General features: G+C 41.7%; 1 protein-coding gene across 7 annotated transcripts in view; it reads left to right on the top strand.

Annotated features, from left to right (window-relative positions):
- Positions 1–18,090, top strand: part of LOC117406442 (SH3 domain-containing kinase-binding protein 1-like) — a 74,923-nt gene that overhangs the window by 32,833 nt on the left and 24,000 nt on the right. For all 7 annotated transcript variants that reach the window (XM_059028038.1, XM_059028037.1, XM_059028036.1 and 4 more), the window contains exons 3-6: positions 8,708–8,831; positions 14,264–14,370; positions 15,941–16,070; positions 17,456–17,661. In XM_059028038.1, the coding sequence (XP_058884021.1) occupies positions 8,708–8,831; positions 14,264–14,370; positions 15,941–16,070; positions 17,456–17,661 (567 nt within the window). The remainder of the gene's footprint in view (positions 1–8,707; positions 8,832–14,263; positions 14,371–15,940; positions 16,071–17,455; positions 17,662–18,090) is intronic.

The following is an 18,090-nucleotide window of genomic DNA, read 5'->3' as shown; positions in this document are numbered from 1 at the left end:
CAGGGGTCACTGATGCGCGGTGAACCGTGGATTCCCCTGCCGACCTAAGCCCTCCCTACCCGGGCGGCGTTCGGCCAATTGTGCGCCACCCCCTAGGAACCCCCAGTCACGGTCGGCTGTGCCATAGCCTGGATCTCCAGGCTATAGGGCGCATCCTGCACTCCACACGGAGCGCCTTTACTGGATGCGCCACTCGGGAGCCCCCAGGTTGTATTCTTTTAATTGAAGATTCATTATTCAAAAGGCAGGTGGACTTAAATAGTGTCAGCTTTAATAACACAATTTGCTTCTCTGATCTCGGGAGGCACACAAAGGCACTTTTACTCATGAAAGATTAAGCTGAATAACCGAGGGACGCACTTAAAACCAAATCCCTTCATGGAGTCGGTGCAAGCCATCCGTATTCATTATACTGCATCTGAAAAGACGGCACTATCGCATTAACGCAGTCAAAGACCAGAGAAGGAAGGCTTGGGGCTCTTTAGTGTTCTATATTGTCAGGCAGGAGTTGAAACATGTTCTATGTTGTCATACAACTGTAGCAGTGCTGTACTGCATGCATTCATGCGCAGTGTGTGAAATATTCAAGACCCACTCGATAACAGCAAACCTGGAGAACTTTGCATTCAGGTACTGGCTGAGGCTTGAGACCTTTTAAAAGATGTTGTCTCCCGGAGCTGTGCAAGTCCTTTTAGCTTGGTTTTGAAGCCTCAGCTGTTTCAATTTGTAAGTTCGTCCTTTATTATACAGGCTCGAGGCAGCGATTTCATTATTATGCAGAAGCTGTGCAACTGCATGACAAGAACGGACCCTGGAGTATGAAATAAATACAGAGTCATTTATACTGAAGCCAAGCAATTTCTTTGTGTTGTGCAAACAGTGGTGTCCTTGTCTACATACCGCGGTGTGGTGTACAGTAAGGGCTTGGCAGTATACAGCTATGACCAAAGGTTTTGCATCTGTAGAATTAACTCATTTTACTTCATAAAGTTGAATGAAACCTGCTGAATAATGTTACCTTAACATATTGAATTACATACCGCTTAACATATACTTAACGAAAAACTGACGAAAATTGAAAAAGGTTACATTTTGAAATCTAACATTACTACTATTATGGTTCCTTTTAAGCAATATCATTTTGTAGTTTCTTTGATTACATGATGTTAAATAAAAGATCTAAATGATTTTCATAGACTTTTTTTTTTTTTTAAATTAGGTCTCAGTCCTAAAATTCTAGGTGATGCAGAACCTTTGGCCACAGCTGTAGAACATGGTTGGTTGTGGTCTGAGGGACAGATTTGTGGTCTCTGGTTCCCATGGTGATATTGTATTCCGGTCTGCTTCGGTTGCTGGTGCTGTATGTGTTCCTCTAATGGATATCATTGTTTGAGTTACATCAGAGAACCATCGAACCCTTTGTTGCTAATCATGACACTGCACAGTCTTCCAGCATATTCACATGCATGTAAAATTAAAGACGTTTGTCTGTTTTCAGCCCATGTTTGTGCAGTTTAGGAAACAGAGGATTTGGTCGCCATAATAAGATTGTTGGGTTATCGTAACCTGACAAAAAAGAATTAAAGAATTAACTCTGAGCAATACTTTAATATCAGCAGAAATCAGGACACCACTGGAAATTAAGTGGAAATATGCTTAGGGCAGAGGGTAGGAAACACTCCTTCAGACAGAGTGGTGAGGGCATGGAATGGGTTACCTAGTCATGTCATTGATGCTGAGTCCCTGGGATCCTTAAAGACCCAACTTGACGAAGTTTTGAGGTCAATCAGCTGTTAGGAGTCAGACGAGCTTACAGTAGATGGGTGGAATTGCCTTCTCGTTGGTAAATGTTGTTATTTCCTTATGTTCTTATGTTCTTATGTTGTTATGTTCTTCTGTTTGGGGTTTCATGTTTTGAAAAATGAATCTAAAGGATAAGAAAATGTCTGTTCAGATTGTTTGTATGAGACAATAAACATTGTACAGTATACACAATACTGTAGTCTCTCAACTCCTGCTAATACATTGTATGTGGGGACCCCCCCACCCCCCTCCGAAAGAAATGCGCACCCTGTTAGGAGTTTCCTGGGTGGAGCTCCAGTGCATTCTGTCAATCGCTTCACAAATGAATTGACTACATTGCTGCTAAGTAACGTTTTGAAGATGAGCTAGTAATGAATATGCATCAGTGCTGAGAGAATGCTTTTGTTCATCCCAACTACAGTGCTGTATTCTCACCTGCTTGCTAATTCCACCGCACAGGAGTCTGTTTCAGGAGCAGTGCCGATATAACACTCAGCCCTCCGTGCAGAGCAGGGTTCAGTAAACGGGCGGGGTTTGTTATGAACTCAACAGCAATCCTTCAGATTGAGACTCGACAGTACTGTAAAGTACCTGGGAGACTGCAAACTAATTAAAAGCATGCTGTCTGCAGGGATCTTCAGACCACATACAGTGAGCACTTACACAATCCGAATGAACGGCAGCCTGCTGTCACAGTGATATTGTTATTAAATTAGGAATTATTTCATAGCCTATTAAAAAAACAGATTGATTGCCGTTTAGCATAAATCCACCTGGTACAGATTACACAGTCTTCTATTTAGAAACCTGTTTATAGATGGATATGCTGTAGATCACTGAGTCATTGGCCATGTTCTTGCTCTTGATTTGCATATTAAATCTGTTCTGATCGTGAAAGCGACTCCAATCTGTAGAGCTTGTGCACATTCTGCCCCACTGCGTTTTAAAGTCTCATTTTATTGATTATAATAGTTTGTGATAATTGATATGAAATCTTTTGTAGCTCTTGTGTTGTGTGCAGAGTTAATGAAATGTCCTTGTTCCCATTTAGCCTCAGCTATGCATGACAGCTATACAATGCAGTTCCTTTTTAAAATCAATTCCCAATTCCCTTTTAATCAATTCCAGGACATCATTGATCAAAATTGGAATTAGTAGTTTTTTCTTAAAATGAGCTTCTCACAGTGGCAACAGATTACTTAATTGAAGTCTGTGGCAGCGTGCCCCACCTGTGTGTATTTCATGTTTATCTGTTGTATGTAGTGTGTTATTGTTGGTGTATGTATAGGTGCACAGGATATAATGGGGCTATGTAGCACGAGATTGCACAATCACTCCACGTGCAGATTAAAGTGAGTATTCGCGTGGAAGCATGGGGAGCACAATTAGTTCAGATGTACCGAGATTCCAATTGAATGATTGATTAGCACTCGAGTCTCGGTACACCTGCATAAAGAGAGTCAGTTTCACTCACTCATTGTTGGGTATTGGAAATGGAATTGGAATTAACCTCTGCCCAGACCCTAAGTCCTATCCTCTAGAACTGATGAACACACGGCCCGGCTGCATTTTTATATTGCCGTGCATGGAGATCTGAAGGGAAAATGTTCCCTGCTTCACAGAATCCGTGCTTCCAGCCATCCGTCTGACTGGGAGAGATTAGAGACAGACGCTTCAGATCTGTACAGTGTGCTGAGCATGCTCGGAGCACAGGGGGAATCAGTTATCCAATAATAACCATGCTTTGTACTGCTGGGATTATGTAGATTAGAGAAGTGCTATTTGTTCTCTGTCTGTGTTGAACTGCACACTGCCTGTTTTCAATACTGTGGGTCAGTGCTAGCTTGATGTGGTACACAATTGGGCTCTGTGCTTTGATTTGCCCTGCCTGTGACCTTGTAGGAATATTTTCCTAAGCTTGTGAATTTACCGTAGCACATACCTTGCTTTACCGTACTCCTCTGTGCTTTGTTCTGTAGCATGCTTCCACTGTGCTTTATTTTTTACATTTACATCAGTAACTCTTCAGACCCTAGCCTTCTGTTTTCCCAAGTGTGTACTGTGAACACAACATTTGCTAGGAAATGCAATTCCCGATTAATTGATTATTGATTCTCCTGGTGCCCTCTTTGGCACCTCACTTCTTAATATATAATATTACCACTGTCATTTTTTATGGTTATATATATTATGCATGCATGATAGTTTCCAATGGTTTTGCCATGCTTTTTATATGCTTTACCACATGCCTCTGTGTTTTCAAACCTCACCTATGCGTTCCCATGCTTTCACTGTGCTTTATTACACTTTGCAGGGCTTTTGCTGTGCTAATCTTTTATAAGGATAGACACCGGGTGTGAGTTCTATATTGTAGTTCAATAAAGGTTGACTTGTTCAGTTCTCTTCTGTGTTTAAGCATCTGTTTGACTCTCACATACAGTACTGAAGGACTTTTCACTTTCTTTTTTTATAGCCACCAGTAGTAAGAGTCTTATGCAAGCCTCTCTGTATTTTTAACACAGATGTATTTTTGAATGTAAAATGGTTTTGCAGAGCAATGCTAAAAGCCAAGGTCCCAAGGAAATTAAAGAGCAGAATTCAACAGAATAAAAAAAAAAAACCCTCTCACAATGGAAGCTCAGTTTACAGTGTACAGTAGCTGATTATAATCTTATTCCGGTAGTTTTGTGTGTTTCTGTGCAGCGGTCTGTACAGTATATGAAAAGCACTGTTGCTTGCAGGGTTCCCAGCGTACGGTATTTTAATCATGACTCTGCTGTGAATAGGATGCCAATGTGCGGTACTGTCAAGTAATGCTATACTGACCGTATCATCCATTTTACTCATCTACCGTATTGAAGAGCTTTCTGGGGAAAATAAACCGCTGCTCTCCTTCACAATTACAACCTCAACACATTAATCAACACCATTATAACGCAGGGGGATTCAAGGGGGTTTTAATCGAATAGTTGAGACCAGACTAGTTACTGTATTACCATGCTAGTGCATTACCACTCTATACACTTTGATTATCAGGTTGCTGCTACTGGCTTTCCAGTGTTCAGTAGCGTGAGAATCGACTGCTGCTTGAACTTTACAAAGGCATGTATTGTACAGACTAAATGCCCAAGGACAGAAAAAAAACAAGAAGCCCTTTTGAGTTGGGTAGGTTTTTTAGAACCACAAATGTATTCCCCACTCGATTTGATGTGTATATAAAAAAATATATATATAAATACAGTCCTGTATTCTGTAGAGCGATGTATGCCTGTACTGTACTATACTATAGCTAGGATATGCACAACCCAGAGTACCGGTAGAGCTAAGGTAAAGTAAAGTGTGAAGTCTAAACACTACAGGAGGTTCTGTAGCATTTTAGAGGTTGCCTTATACCAGCTACATTTTCCGAATATTTAATTTCTTAAATCCTGTTCTATTATCTGTGCTCCCTATCGTTCTCAATATTAGTAGACCCCAGTGTCTTATACTCCTTGTAACAACGGCTAGCGCCAAAACCCAGCACCAGAAGGCAGTGGCACTCTTTCTGTGAAATTATGTTAAATCATTAGAAGCAGGAAATAAGCCTCCTATTGCACAGCAGTTTCACCCATTCTAGGTTTTAACAAGAGCTTGATCAGCCACAGTGTACTGTATAGGTACAGTTACATGCTCAGGTGTGTCTTATTAAATTCCTAGTAAAACCGGGAATAAATCAAACTGCTGTGCAATGGGAGTCTCATTTCCATGCCTGAAACGGTTTCAAAAGAGCCTTACAAATTGTTCCTGCAGACATTCCTGGGGAAGACATCAGTCTTGTATATTTATGTATAAATTCCGTCTGGCTCGGTGATTATCTCTTCTGCGTGGGAAATCAATAAATCTGTCTGTCCAGCTATTTGTTTGCCTTGCTTGAACGATGGTTCATTTTAGCTGCTGAGAGTTTCGACCTGCCAGCTAGTAAATGAGTTTGAAAGCCCAGGGAACGCAGCGAGCAGCGTGTAACACAGACATGTCAATACCCGGCCGGAGGTGCACTGGCAGGTGAAACGTCTGAATCAATTTATATCCATCGCAATCCAGTGCTTGTGTTGCATCCATTCCCATAAATAACATTGCACAGCAAACTGCAGCTGTAAGAGGAGCCGTGTCGAATCTACCTGTATACTCGCTCGCGCACGCGCACACACGCACACACACACACGCACACACACACACACACACGCACGCACGCACGCACGCACGCACGCACGCACGCACGCACGCACACACACACACGCGCGTGCACACACTTTTCTCATTTAATCAAAGAGATAAAAGAAGACCATAAGCACAAGGGCTGCAGCTTTCTAAACCCTTTGGAAAGATCTTCTTTTTGAAGGCAGCAGTTACCTGGATATTAACATGCCTGTTGCTGTGTTTGATGAATGTACAGTACGCTCTCATTGCTCTGGATACCCTAGGAAGTCCTTGATTTATCTCACTTGGATGGATGTCCTGGTTAAGCACGTTTAATTAGTAATAATAATAATAATAATAATAATAATAATAATAATAATAAAGCAGAGCTATGGTACAGTATCTGTAGCCCCTGAACTAATGCACACTGCTTTTTAAGAACATGTCATGGCGCTCCGATAGGGGGATTACAGCGAAGCCTCTTTACACGCTCTCTCGGGAGAGTTCCAGAGCTCCAGTTATTACGGGCTTGTGTGTTTATTATAAAGTGGGATCAATGCAGAGCTTTTGGAAGTGCCAGGGTGAAATCCAGCATTTCTTGTTTAAACGTTTATTCAGCTGTTAAAGGATTGTATCTCCAGTGTAATTAGAAATGTGCACATGAAGTATGGATGTTTTTATACAGTAGTAGTTGTGTAAGGTTAATGGTATTATTCAGTGCAGTATTTATTCATAGGCTTTTCCATATACACATAAGGGTTGTACACATTAATATTGTAGTCATTTATTTTAAACTCTGTCGGAGTGCTGTTGGCTGTTAGTATTGGCTACCAGCATTCCAAACATGTGAAAGTTGAAACATGTTTAATCTTTAAGGTAAAACTTTCAGGAGAGTAAACGTAATGTAACAGCCCGACTGCACGCTGCACCCATGACACCCATGCTTCTTTTTATCTGGACAGAACTCAACTCGCTGCAGACGTGGAAGCTTTTTACACAGTGATTTTCTACTGTAGTTCTGGAAACTAACTAACTAACTTCTACGGAAAGAGAACAGACCAGTAAATATCGCAAGAACAATCTGCGTCTGGAGTTCATTTTCTACTGGGCCTGTACTGCACTTTCTATTAGTTGGCTATGGAACAGTAGGACACAACCAAAGGATTTACATAAACCACCTATTGTATTGTGTTTGTTACTTCTCTAAAATGCCCTAATGGAATTTCTGCATTTGAATAAGTCAGGTAACAAGTAGCAGAATAGTGTTATTATTACAGTAAGTGCCAGCTGCTATCCTGGCCTGCATCAGACATGCATGTAAAAGCAAGACCTCGTACCTTTTTAAAGATGTGCTAAAGCAAAACAAAAAAACTACATGGCTTAGGGTTTCTGTTCCTGTTTAAACACTTTGGTATTTTTACCCCTGCTTGCTTTCTCACTTTGTGTATTGGCTTTTTGCTACAGTGCATGGTGCGTGACTAGCACAGACACTCTTTATTTAAAAGCCAATGTGTTTTGCAGCTCTGCATGCTTTTAGTCGCCTCTGATTACGAAGTAGAAATACTCGGGGGAGAGGGAGTTTGGAAATGAATGTCACGCAAGCACTGAAATATACTAATTGAAAACTGGAATTCAGAGCGGAGTGATAATGATTGGAAGGTCAGACAAGGCAGGGTTCCAGTTGCAGCAAGGGTAATAAAACTGAAGTGCAGCAGTCATGTTTAGTTTAATCCTGGTTGACTGACTCGGTTCTTTCAGTTTATATTGCTGTAGATGCTACAGTATCAGACCTTGTTGGCTCTCCAGTTTGTTTCAGCTGCCTCCTTCCTTAAAAGCCCTCTTGCAGCTCTGTCACTCTGCAAACTAAACAGACGTGCTGCTGCTGTAATTAGCCGGGGGGAGGAGGAGGGAGTCATGCGTTACACTTCGCTGTAGCTATAGGAAATGTTGTTTTTTTCACGCTAATAATATTTATAGCTTCTAGAAAGCTCAGTGTTGACTAATATTTAAAAAAAATATAATAATAATTTGAACATGCATAGAAATAAATAAATAAATACTCCTTTTCAAGGAGGAAACAGGTGCAGTTTGGCTTTTAAAGAGTGGATTTTCAATTTGGGAATCCTCTGGCATCAGTCCTCCAAACAGACACATTTCACATATTCTTTTACTCAAGTCAAAAACATCACAGAGCGCCCACATGTTCTCTTGTTATTCTTGTGCGTCACAAGGAAGTACTGGACATTTATTGCATTTGTCAGGAGAAATGAGCTCTCTCTCCCCCCTTCGTTATTCAAACACAAAAACAAACGGGAACACTGAGATTGTTCCGCAACGCCACGTCTTTGCTGTGGCATTCCCATAGTAGATCAACTTAATCACTTCCCGGACCGTCCCATAGCGGTGTAGGCTTAGCTTAATCCCGATCAAAGCCAGCCTCTATTCGAAGGTCTAGTTGTTATACTGCAAGGGTTTCTGAGGCTTAGAAGTGAGCTATTTTCTGACAGGGCTGATCAGCTGGAACGCGGAGCGACCCGTCCGCCTGTCTGATCTTTCCAGGAACACGTCCCAGTCACTGGCAGGCCAGTGTTTCTTCAGGTGTGATGCTGCACGGAAAACAACATTCTTTAGAAGTTGCAGCGCAGTAGTTACGAGCTAATAATAACCCAGCTTCATCTTTTGACTTTGTCTTATTTGTATCTTCATTATTCTATGTATTTTGTGACAGGAAATAAAAAAGGATGTCAAGAAAGAAAGCCAAGCGGAGAAGCAAGTGGAGAAGCCGGGGGCTGAGCTCTCCAATGGAAGCTCCTCTATGACGACCTACGCCAGCCTGCGGAAGCACAAGGAAGGTACAGCCACTTACTTTGCCTTCAGCCTGACTGTGGTGTTGTTTACAGCTCACAGCAGCAGCACAGCGTATTACTAGTGTGTACTAACAGTACCGCAGTTATTGCAGAGATTCTGTTTTGTGGAACGGAGATGTTGAATGCTCTTTCATGGTTTCATTTCCTGCATGGTAGAGAATTTAGAAAGGAGCAAGTAAACCAACCCTCGGGGCTTCCGGGTATGAGTGAGCTGAACCTGCTTATCCTAGCAAGTAGAAGGCTTAGGGGAGACTTGAAATCCTAAAAGGGTTCAACAAAGTAAATCCCAGTCCCGGTTTCAATCTGAACACAGAGACCAGGACCAGAGGACACAAGATGAGTAGAGAGACAGGGTGAGGGCGCTAAGCGCTGAAAGGGTTAAGCATTTAAACTCTAAATGAGTAAGATTCCTGTGCTGTACAGCAGTAAACAGGCCAGAACAGCCTCCCAGCTGTGGGAGGGAAATGGTTAACTGCTGTACAGTAGCTGTACTAATCTGAGTGCGACAGGCTCCCACACTGCTGCAGCTCTAAGGACAGGCCTCTCATTAACAAGCATCCAGAACACACCTGGTGTCCTCACTTTGTGACCCTGTTCAAATGGCTCGTCATCCCCGGACACAAATACAGACCCTTCTGTAAAATCCCAACGACTGGTCTTAATATCAGATACTGGCTCCGTATCTGGCCTCATTCGCATGCCTTCCCTGATTTCTGTTCAGCGGAGTAATTAAGAACATCTCTTAAAAGCAATCAAAGCTTCTTTTAACTACAGGAGAAAGCACTTTGAGATTGCACTCTTGACAATAAGCTGCGCTGGTAAGCTGGTGACTTCACAAAGCCACTGGTTAATAGGACTGGCACCAGCGATCCCAGGAGTGGAATGGGACACAGTGCAGCCTGTTACTCTGGATTTGAATATGGGAGTCCTGGTGTTTACCTGCACATGTTTAAACCTCTCTGGGGGACGGACGCAACACTTTAGTGTTTTACTTATTTAGAACCTGTTAGCCGATTGTCATGAAACTTGCTCAGGACATTTTTTAGCACTAGTAGAGTTCTCAGAATCTGGAAATAAAAAGATATACCTTTCAGCGGCCTACCTTCCAAGGAATTGGGATTTTAATTGATATTTTAGAGACCTAATAATTGTTGTGATTGTTCAGCTGCTTTCGTTTGAAGCCATTTTCATTGACTAACAGCGACTTCCATTTAAGTAATTTGTTGCCACTGTGAGAAGCTCATTTTAACAGAATACTGCTGTATTGCAATTTTGATCAATGATGTGTTGGATTAAAAGGAAAATAGAATGAATGTGGGGTTTCTTCCATCCCCTTGGAGCAGCTGCTTTCAACTCTGAGAAAGTAAACAAAAAGGAGAATGCAGTCCAGTACATGCACTAAGAATACAGTCCAGCACATGCACTAAGAATACAGTCCAGCACATGCACTGTGAAGAATACAGTCCAGCACATGCACTGTGAAGAATACAGTCCAGCACATGCACTGTGAAGAATACAGTCCAGCACATGCACTGTGAAGAATACAGTCCAGCACATGCACTGTGAAGAATACAGTCCAGCACATGCACTGTGAAGAATACAGTCCAGCACATGCACTGTGAAGAATACAGACCAGCACATGCACTGTGAAGAATACAGTCCAGCACATGCACTGTGAAGAATACAGTCCAGCACATGCACTGTGAAGAATACAGTCCAGCACATGCACTGTGAAGAATACAGTCCAGCACATGCACTGTGAAGAATAGACCAGCACATGCACTGTGAAGAATACAGTCCAGCACATGCACTGTGAAGAATACAGTCCAGCACATGCACTGTGAAGGTAGAGTGATTCACGCTAACTCGCACCACCACCACACTGCTTTCCTGCAGCTTTCACTCTGTCTTCATTGTACTTTTACGCTACTCTCCTCCCCACTCTAATGCTTTGTGGTCAAGGAAAGCAACTGCAGCAGCAGAGAACCTTTATGACAGCAACCGTCAGCAACAGATACATGTCAACACAGATATACGTTATACATTTATAAAGCAGTGCTCTGCATTTTGCACATATTTTAAGGATGTAATTATTAATTTAAACAAAAATAAATAAATCTCTTTTCATCACTAAATCACGACAGGTTATTAAAAATGCAAGTAATAAATCCATTCATTAAATCTCTTGCACAAGGGAGTACATGAGTCGATATTTCTGACCTGTTTCCACAGTGAGGATGCTGACGTGGCAGTTTAGTACCGCATGTAATCAATTGTCTAATGAAATCGGCTTGGTGAAATGCATCTATGTATGTATGCATCAGCATCAGGAGTATGCTAAATTACTGCCATTGCTACTGTGTGTCCTTATTTATGCAGCTTTCTCCATTCTATTCCGATCAACTGAGAAGATAAGTAGAATTGTTTAGCAATTACTATAAAAAGAATCTAGTTATGAAATGTTTTCCATTGCAATGCTATATATGTGTGTGTGTTATTGTGAGGGATTTGCAAAAGGACTGCACTTGGATCTCAATGTGCTGTTAATGTTCTCTTTCTGCTGTGAGTTCTTAGTAATTGTTGGATACACTAATAAAACACTGAATGATTTGTTGAAAATATTTTATAGAAGATGCTGTTAGTGTCAGATTTCCATTACAGCAGCATCCATATGGCACTTAAAAGCACATTTTCTGCCTGGAGACATCATGCTAATGTGCGGTTAAGCCCTTTAATGATAAAAATGTGAACTCAATTTCCACAGGGTAACAGGAAAGCTCACTCTGGCATGGCAAGCTGCTGAATTAAATGCAGGAAAGGAGCGCCCTCTGTTGGAGAGAGATGAAAATGCTCAGGACTGAGAACCCTGTAAACAAAGTCAAAACCTAAAGCAAGCGAAACGGTGCAAATGCTGTTAAATTTGAGAGTTTTAAATGTGGGTCATCTCTGCTATAGGGGTACAAAACCAGTGTGTCAAATGTACCACACATGCATGATCTAAAACGTTCATGAGCAAATCTGAATGATCTCTCAATTAAAGAGAAATGCATTTAAACTGGTATCTTTTTTTAAACTGAGACCGTTTATCTTGTGTCAGAACCAGGTTTTATCGTGTGCTGCATCCATAACTAGAAGAAAAAAAAAACATTTGATCTGCAGAAACAATGTATGCATTTTGTTTTCTTACTGATCATTGTATATTTTAATCCAATGTTCGGTCATTTATGAGAAGTTGTTTTCTTAATAAGCATCTGTTTGCATTTTGGTCAAGCACAGAGGATACACAGAGAATGCCCCATGCTGTATAGAACACTGAGATACTACCTCAACCTTGTATGGTAGGCAATCTGAATAGGATGGATTCACCAGTTACACTTAAAGCAATGCAGTGGCCTGCCTTGTTAACGATCTAGGAGTACAGCACTGCGGGAGCATGTGGTGTTACAAACAGCTGCTGCCACCAGGCATTCCCAGCAGTCCGGGGAGAGGAAGGGTTCAGCCGAGCTGACACATTGGAGCTGTTTCATGTGACGACCACTCAGCTTTCCACTCCTCTGCAGTGCCCCTGCAGTGGTCTTGAGATCAGGGCACCTCCAGCCAGCTGACAGCCTGCCTGCTGCATGTCCTCCTCGGGCTCTCTTGTCTGTCAGGGACGGTGGCGCTGATAGCCAGGGTCGGGGGCAATTCCTGGTTTCAATTCCAATTCCATTTCCAATTTCCTTTTAATCAATTCCAACACGCCATTGATCAACATTGCAATTAGCAGTATTCTGTTAAAATGTGGCAACACATTACTTCATTTGAAATCACTGTCAGTCAATGAAATGGGTATCAAATGAAAGCACTTGAACAAACACAACAATTCCTTCAAAGGAAAGTGGAATTGGAATTGATATTTTAGAGACATGATAGTTGCTGTGTTTGTTCAAGTGCTTTCATTTGAAGCCAATGGAATTGACTAACAGTGTGCCAAGGTTCCACTACAGTCACAGTTAGTCAATTGCACAGTCACAATTGTAACTGACCGCCGGTCTGGTTCAGTTGACTAACTTAGGACCTGGTTGGGAAAAATACCTGGAGTGGCTCTTGAGGAGCGGATTGGGAACCACGGGTTATCAAAAGACAAAGTGAGCCCAGAGGAGCTAATTCCAAACACGCTTTTTAAGTTTAAAAGGTATTGGAGATTGGTGTGCTTTGCAACGTTCCACTTATTGGCAGGTGAATCCAAGCAGAACCTTGCTGTAAATACAACATCATCTCTCGCTGCACTAGACATGTAAACTCATTCCTGGCTGCCAGAGATTTCAGAATGGGTTTACTGTTCAGCACCATACTGTAAGATGGCACGGTATGCTGGCAAGTAATTATAATATATATATATATATATATATATATAAAGGTTTAATATATATATTAATATACTATGAAGTGCAATATAAATCTACAGTTTATGATCTTGTTAAATCTGTTTCCCCTCTGCTACAAAACAAGCCCTGCAATTCAAAGACTTTAACTGTCAAATACATGCAAATCGATCAGACCATTGCCATTGTAATGTGGGGTAGCAGCAGGAAAGGCCATCTCTTCAGTAGTCTCAATATTTTTGTCTCCGCAGTAGACACACACACAGAGGGGATTGTGGCTTTTAAAGCAATTGTAGGTAACAAAATAATTCCATAAATCCTAGCCACTTTACACTCCCATTATCTACATGCTTCTCAGATGTACAGAAACACCGGTTACAGCACACATGCATTTTCATTTTGAAACAGAGTATCTGGTACTAACTGAGTTTCCTTTAAGCAATTCCTGGGCTGTCTGTTAGCACTTGTTCACCCTGGGCTGTGTCACCTCAGCACTCTCTTCAGGGTCAACGCATGCCAGTCAGTAGGGGAAGCAGCCGGAGAAGGGACAATTACACTCTGATGAAACAATCACAAAGCATGGCTTCCAAACAGAGGTGTCTTTAACCTAGTGTAGCACCGGCTATCATGGTCTACAATGAAAATACATGTTTGCTATAACATGTGTTTCTTTCAGAACTGCACATTTGAGACCTATGTAATGAATAGATGTGCATGCAGGAGAAGTTTTATGGAGCTGTTTTGTTAGCTACACTTACTTCCACTGCCTGCAGCCTGTGCTGCCTGCACCAGGAAGCATGTGTTTGTGATTTTGCACTCTGTGAAAGTGCGTAGCTAATGCAAACCAGCATGTTGGCTGAAGGGCAGCGGGTGGAGCTTGGTGTATCTGATAAGCCCATCTCTGGGAAAGTTTAAAAATAAGTGTGAGAGACTCTAGTCTTTGCGATGTAAAAGGAATGCTGCTTTTTTGTTTTTAGTACTGACCTGTTTTTCCTTTTATTTATTTTGCATTAAGCAGAGATCAGCGATTTTTTTTCTTTCTTTTTTTAAAAGGAGAGAAAATTAGGAAAAAAAGATGCAAAGCGGCTTTCAGCTACGCCCCTCAAAATGATGATGAGCTGGAGCTGAAGGTTGGAGATATCATTGAAGTTTCCCGGGAGGTAAGTGCCAGCTGACAGCTGGGAGCTGCATTCTCTCCACTCTAGGTAGATCACTGTTCCTTTGTGAGGCTGTAAGGTTAAACTTGGCGTGGAGGGCTGGGCTGTTTGTAATTGCAGATGTGGTGTGGGGTTACAGTGTTTTGAAATGTAAGGAAGATGTCAGTCTGGATTCTAAAGCTCTCAATGGCATGACTAATCAGTGTGTAACTATATGAGTCACGAGGAGACAGGGACTTGCCAGGGACTTGCTCAGGGTTACTTAATAAAATACTGTTTGTAGAAAACCGAGATTTGAAACTGTGGGCTCTATTCACAGCTTTAATTTGCGCAGTATCGAAAGAAGAAGTCTGTTTTTATTAATAATGCGCAGTTTGATATTTTAGGCTGTTGGCTTATTCAACAACACTCTTGAACAGTTTCCTGAATTTTCAATACAAATACATTATTTAATTAAATCACTCACTAGGGACCTATGCCTCCTTGATCGAAGCTCCTACCGCTAAGCGACTCCGTCTTCAGTGAAACAGTTGTCTGAAAATGTTTTTTTTTTTACTGATGTGTGTGCAGCATAGCTGATGCTGCTAACAACAAATGACTGCCTTCCGTTTCTGTACCTGTTGACAGTGTTATGGCAGGTCTTTCCTCAACAACAGAAGAAGTTAGCTTGCTTCATTTAGCACAGATAATAATAATGTGCTGTCTTTATATCAGGTTGACACCATTCCTATGCTTGTTTCTTTGACCTTTTTAAAGGGATCGTTTTGCCTCCTGCATGCATATTGATGTGCTTGTTAGGCGTTTAATCATGCACAGCCTATATTATTAATTGAATTCATTCCGCTAGTGCAAAAAGTGTTATAAAACCATTTTTGAAAGTCACTTTTGTAGTATAACTGAATACATACAGCACTCATGAATGAACATGACTGGCCTGACTGCCAGGGTTGGGGGCAATTCCTGTCTTTCGATTCCAATTCCTTAGAAGGAATTGGAATTCATATTTTAGAGACATTAATAATTCCTGTGATTTATTCAACTGCTTTCATTTAAAGCCAGTTTAATTGGCTACAGTGACTTCAATTTAAGTAATTTGTTGCCACTGTGAGAAGCTCGTTATAACCAGAATACTGCAAATTGCAATTTGGATCAGTGGAATTGATTAAAAGAGAATGGGAATGTGAATTGGAATTGTGAATTGATTCTAAAAAGGAATTGGAATTAAAAAACTGGGATTGACCCCGACCCTGCCGACTGCAAAGCTAGTGGGATCTTGCTAAACTGAACAAGCAAAAACTGGACTTTACTTGGGGTCAGCAAGCAGTCTCCTAATCAAATATTGGTTAGGTACAGTAATAATGGATATTGGGCATGGACAAAACTTTATTATTCAGATGCAAGACGCAACATTGCAAACACTACTGAAAACATGCGTGGTCGTACCATTAATAACAGCTTTAACTGAGGATATACCGTGAATGTGTTTTAAAAAGTGAAACAGTAATAAACTCGGGATCTCCAGTCGAGAGAAGAGGGAGAGACAGCCCGACTGTTATTTTTCCTCTTTCTGTAGGTTGAGGAAGGCTGGTGGGAAGGGACACTGAACGGGAAGACCGGGATATTTCCCTCCAACTTCATTAAGGAACTTCCTGTAGAGCCAGAGGACACCGCTGCCACACAGGAGGAAAAGAGCACAAGAACAAGTGGGTGTGACAAAAACACAAAACACAACGCTCCCAACCCTGCCAGGGAGAGGCTCGCCAGAGCGGCCTGGGGCTTCTGATCCTGGTTACCATAGCAGTGACACAGGAGGCTGAAATCTCATAAACCACAATCATTGATTAAAACACAAAACACAACGCTCCCAACCCTGCCAGGGAGAGGCTCGCCAGAGCGGCCTGGGGCTTCTGATCCTGGTTACCATAGCAGTGACACAGGAGGCTGAAATCTCATAAACCACAATCATTGATTAAAACACAAAACACAACGCTCCCAACCCTGCCAGGGAGAGGCTCGCCAGAGCGGCCTGGGGCTTCTGATCCTGGTTACCATAGCAGTGACACAGGAGGCTGAAATCTCATAAACCACAATCATTGATTAAAACACAAAACACAACGCTCCCAACCCTGCCAGGGAGAGGCTCGCCAGAGCGGCCTGGGGCTTCTGATCCTGGTTACCATAGCAGTGACACAGGAGGCTGAAATCTCATAAACCACAATCATTGATTAAATGAGTTTTGATCGGCCAGGGCTAAGGGTTTCCTTTTAGAAACTGCTTAAAAAGAGAAAACAGCTGTTAGTGGCAGTTTGAAGCTGTGTTTCCGGGCTCATTGGAGGGCCTGCCACAGACACTAATTGTGTTTGGACTTCAAAGAAAGAGGTTGTGCTCTCGTGCCACGAAGTGTTTGGATTTAATTTAACAAAAGTGTTCAGATTTTATTTATGTAAAAAAACAGTCCTTAAAAAAACATTCTTTAAAATAGTCCATGAAGTTTTGTGAATAGGGACCAATGCCACATATTAAGTGAGGTGGAAAGTGTCTGGAAACTTAATCCTGATATAGGTAACCAGGGCACACGCAGTCTTGCAGATATTTGTTTAGTTTGTATAAAATCCATTTTATCGGATGACTTTCTTTTTTACGACAAGTGATACTGTAGCAAGATTTAAATGACCATGTTGGTAATTGCTAATGAAACACATGGAGAAATAGAAACAGCAACAGCAGCAGCTTAGACCTCAAAAAAAAGAAAAGAAAAAAATAATGAGGAAGAGAAAGACAAATCCCTCCCTGGAGGCTTCGGGGGCAGAACACCAGAAACCAGTTTCTTTATTTACCCTCGGAAGAAGCTGAAACACCAGTCTTAAACATGCACAAGTGGAACAGGCACCATGGTAGGAGAGAGACCTCCAGATGCTGTTTAGTGTGTAGACTATACAGCATACAAATAGCTGCAGAAGAGGCCAGTTTTGTCCCTAAATTGAACTCCAGAGTCGAGTTGTGCTCAGTCTGGCCGGCTGCACAGTCTCTCTCCTCACTGCCAGGGCTTCGTTAATCAGCTTCCTGCTCCTCTTCTTCCTCCCTGCAGATATAAAGGACAGCACGGGCTCGGAGAGCGACGGAGGGGACTCCTGCAGCACCAAGTCCGACGGGGGAAGCGTCACGTCCGCGTCCGAGATCCAGCCCAAGAAGGTGAAAGGAATCGGCTTCGGGGATATCTTCAAAGACAAGGCCATCAAACTGAGACCCAGGTCGATGGACGTGGACAGTGAACTGGGGACCCCCTCGGAAAAGGTAGCAGCAGCGCTATACAGTTATGAGTTAGCATTGTACAGCAAACCTGGGGTCAACTGGAATTACAAGTACGATCACACAAGAATTGTTAGCTGACATTGCAATTACAGTTGCAATGCTGTTTTATTCAATTACAATTACAGTTACAATGCTGTTTTATTCAATTACAATTACAATGCTGTTTTATTCAATTACAGTTACAGTTGCAATGCTGTTTTATTCAATTACAATTACAGTTGCAATGCTGTTTTATTCAATTATAATTACAGTTACAATGCTGTTTTATTCAATTACAATTACAGTTACAATTATGCTGCAGTAATTACAATTGTAAAGTAACATAAACAACTGCACACATTCACATGTTTACTCATGTATTCTAAATAACCAAGCATTAATAAATCACAGCTACAAGTACAGAAACATACT

This window comes from Acipenser ruthenus, chromosome 8, assembly GCF_902713425.1.
Source record: "Acipenser ruthenus chromosome 8, fAciRut3.2 maternal haplotype, whole genome shotgun sequence".
Taxonomy (NCBI): domain Eukaryota; kingdom Metazoa; phylum Chordata; class Actinopteri; order Acipenseriformes; family Acipenseridae; genus Acipenser; species Acipenser ruthenus.
Note: the sequence above shows the minus strand (reverse complement) of the source record. Positions and strands in the feature narration are given on the sequence as shown.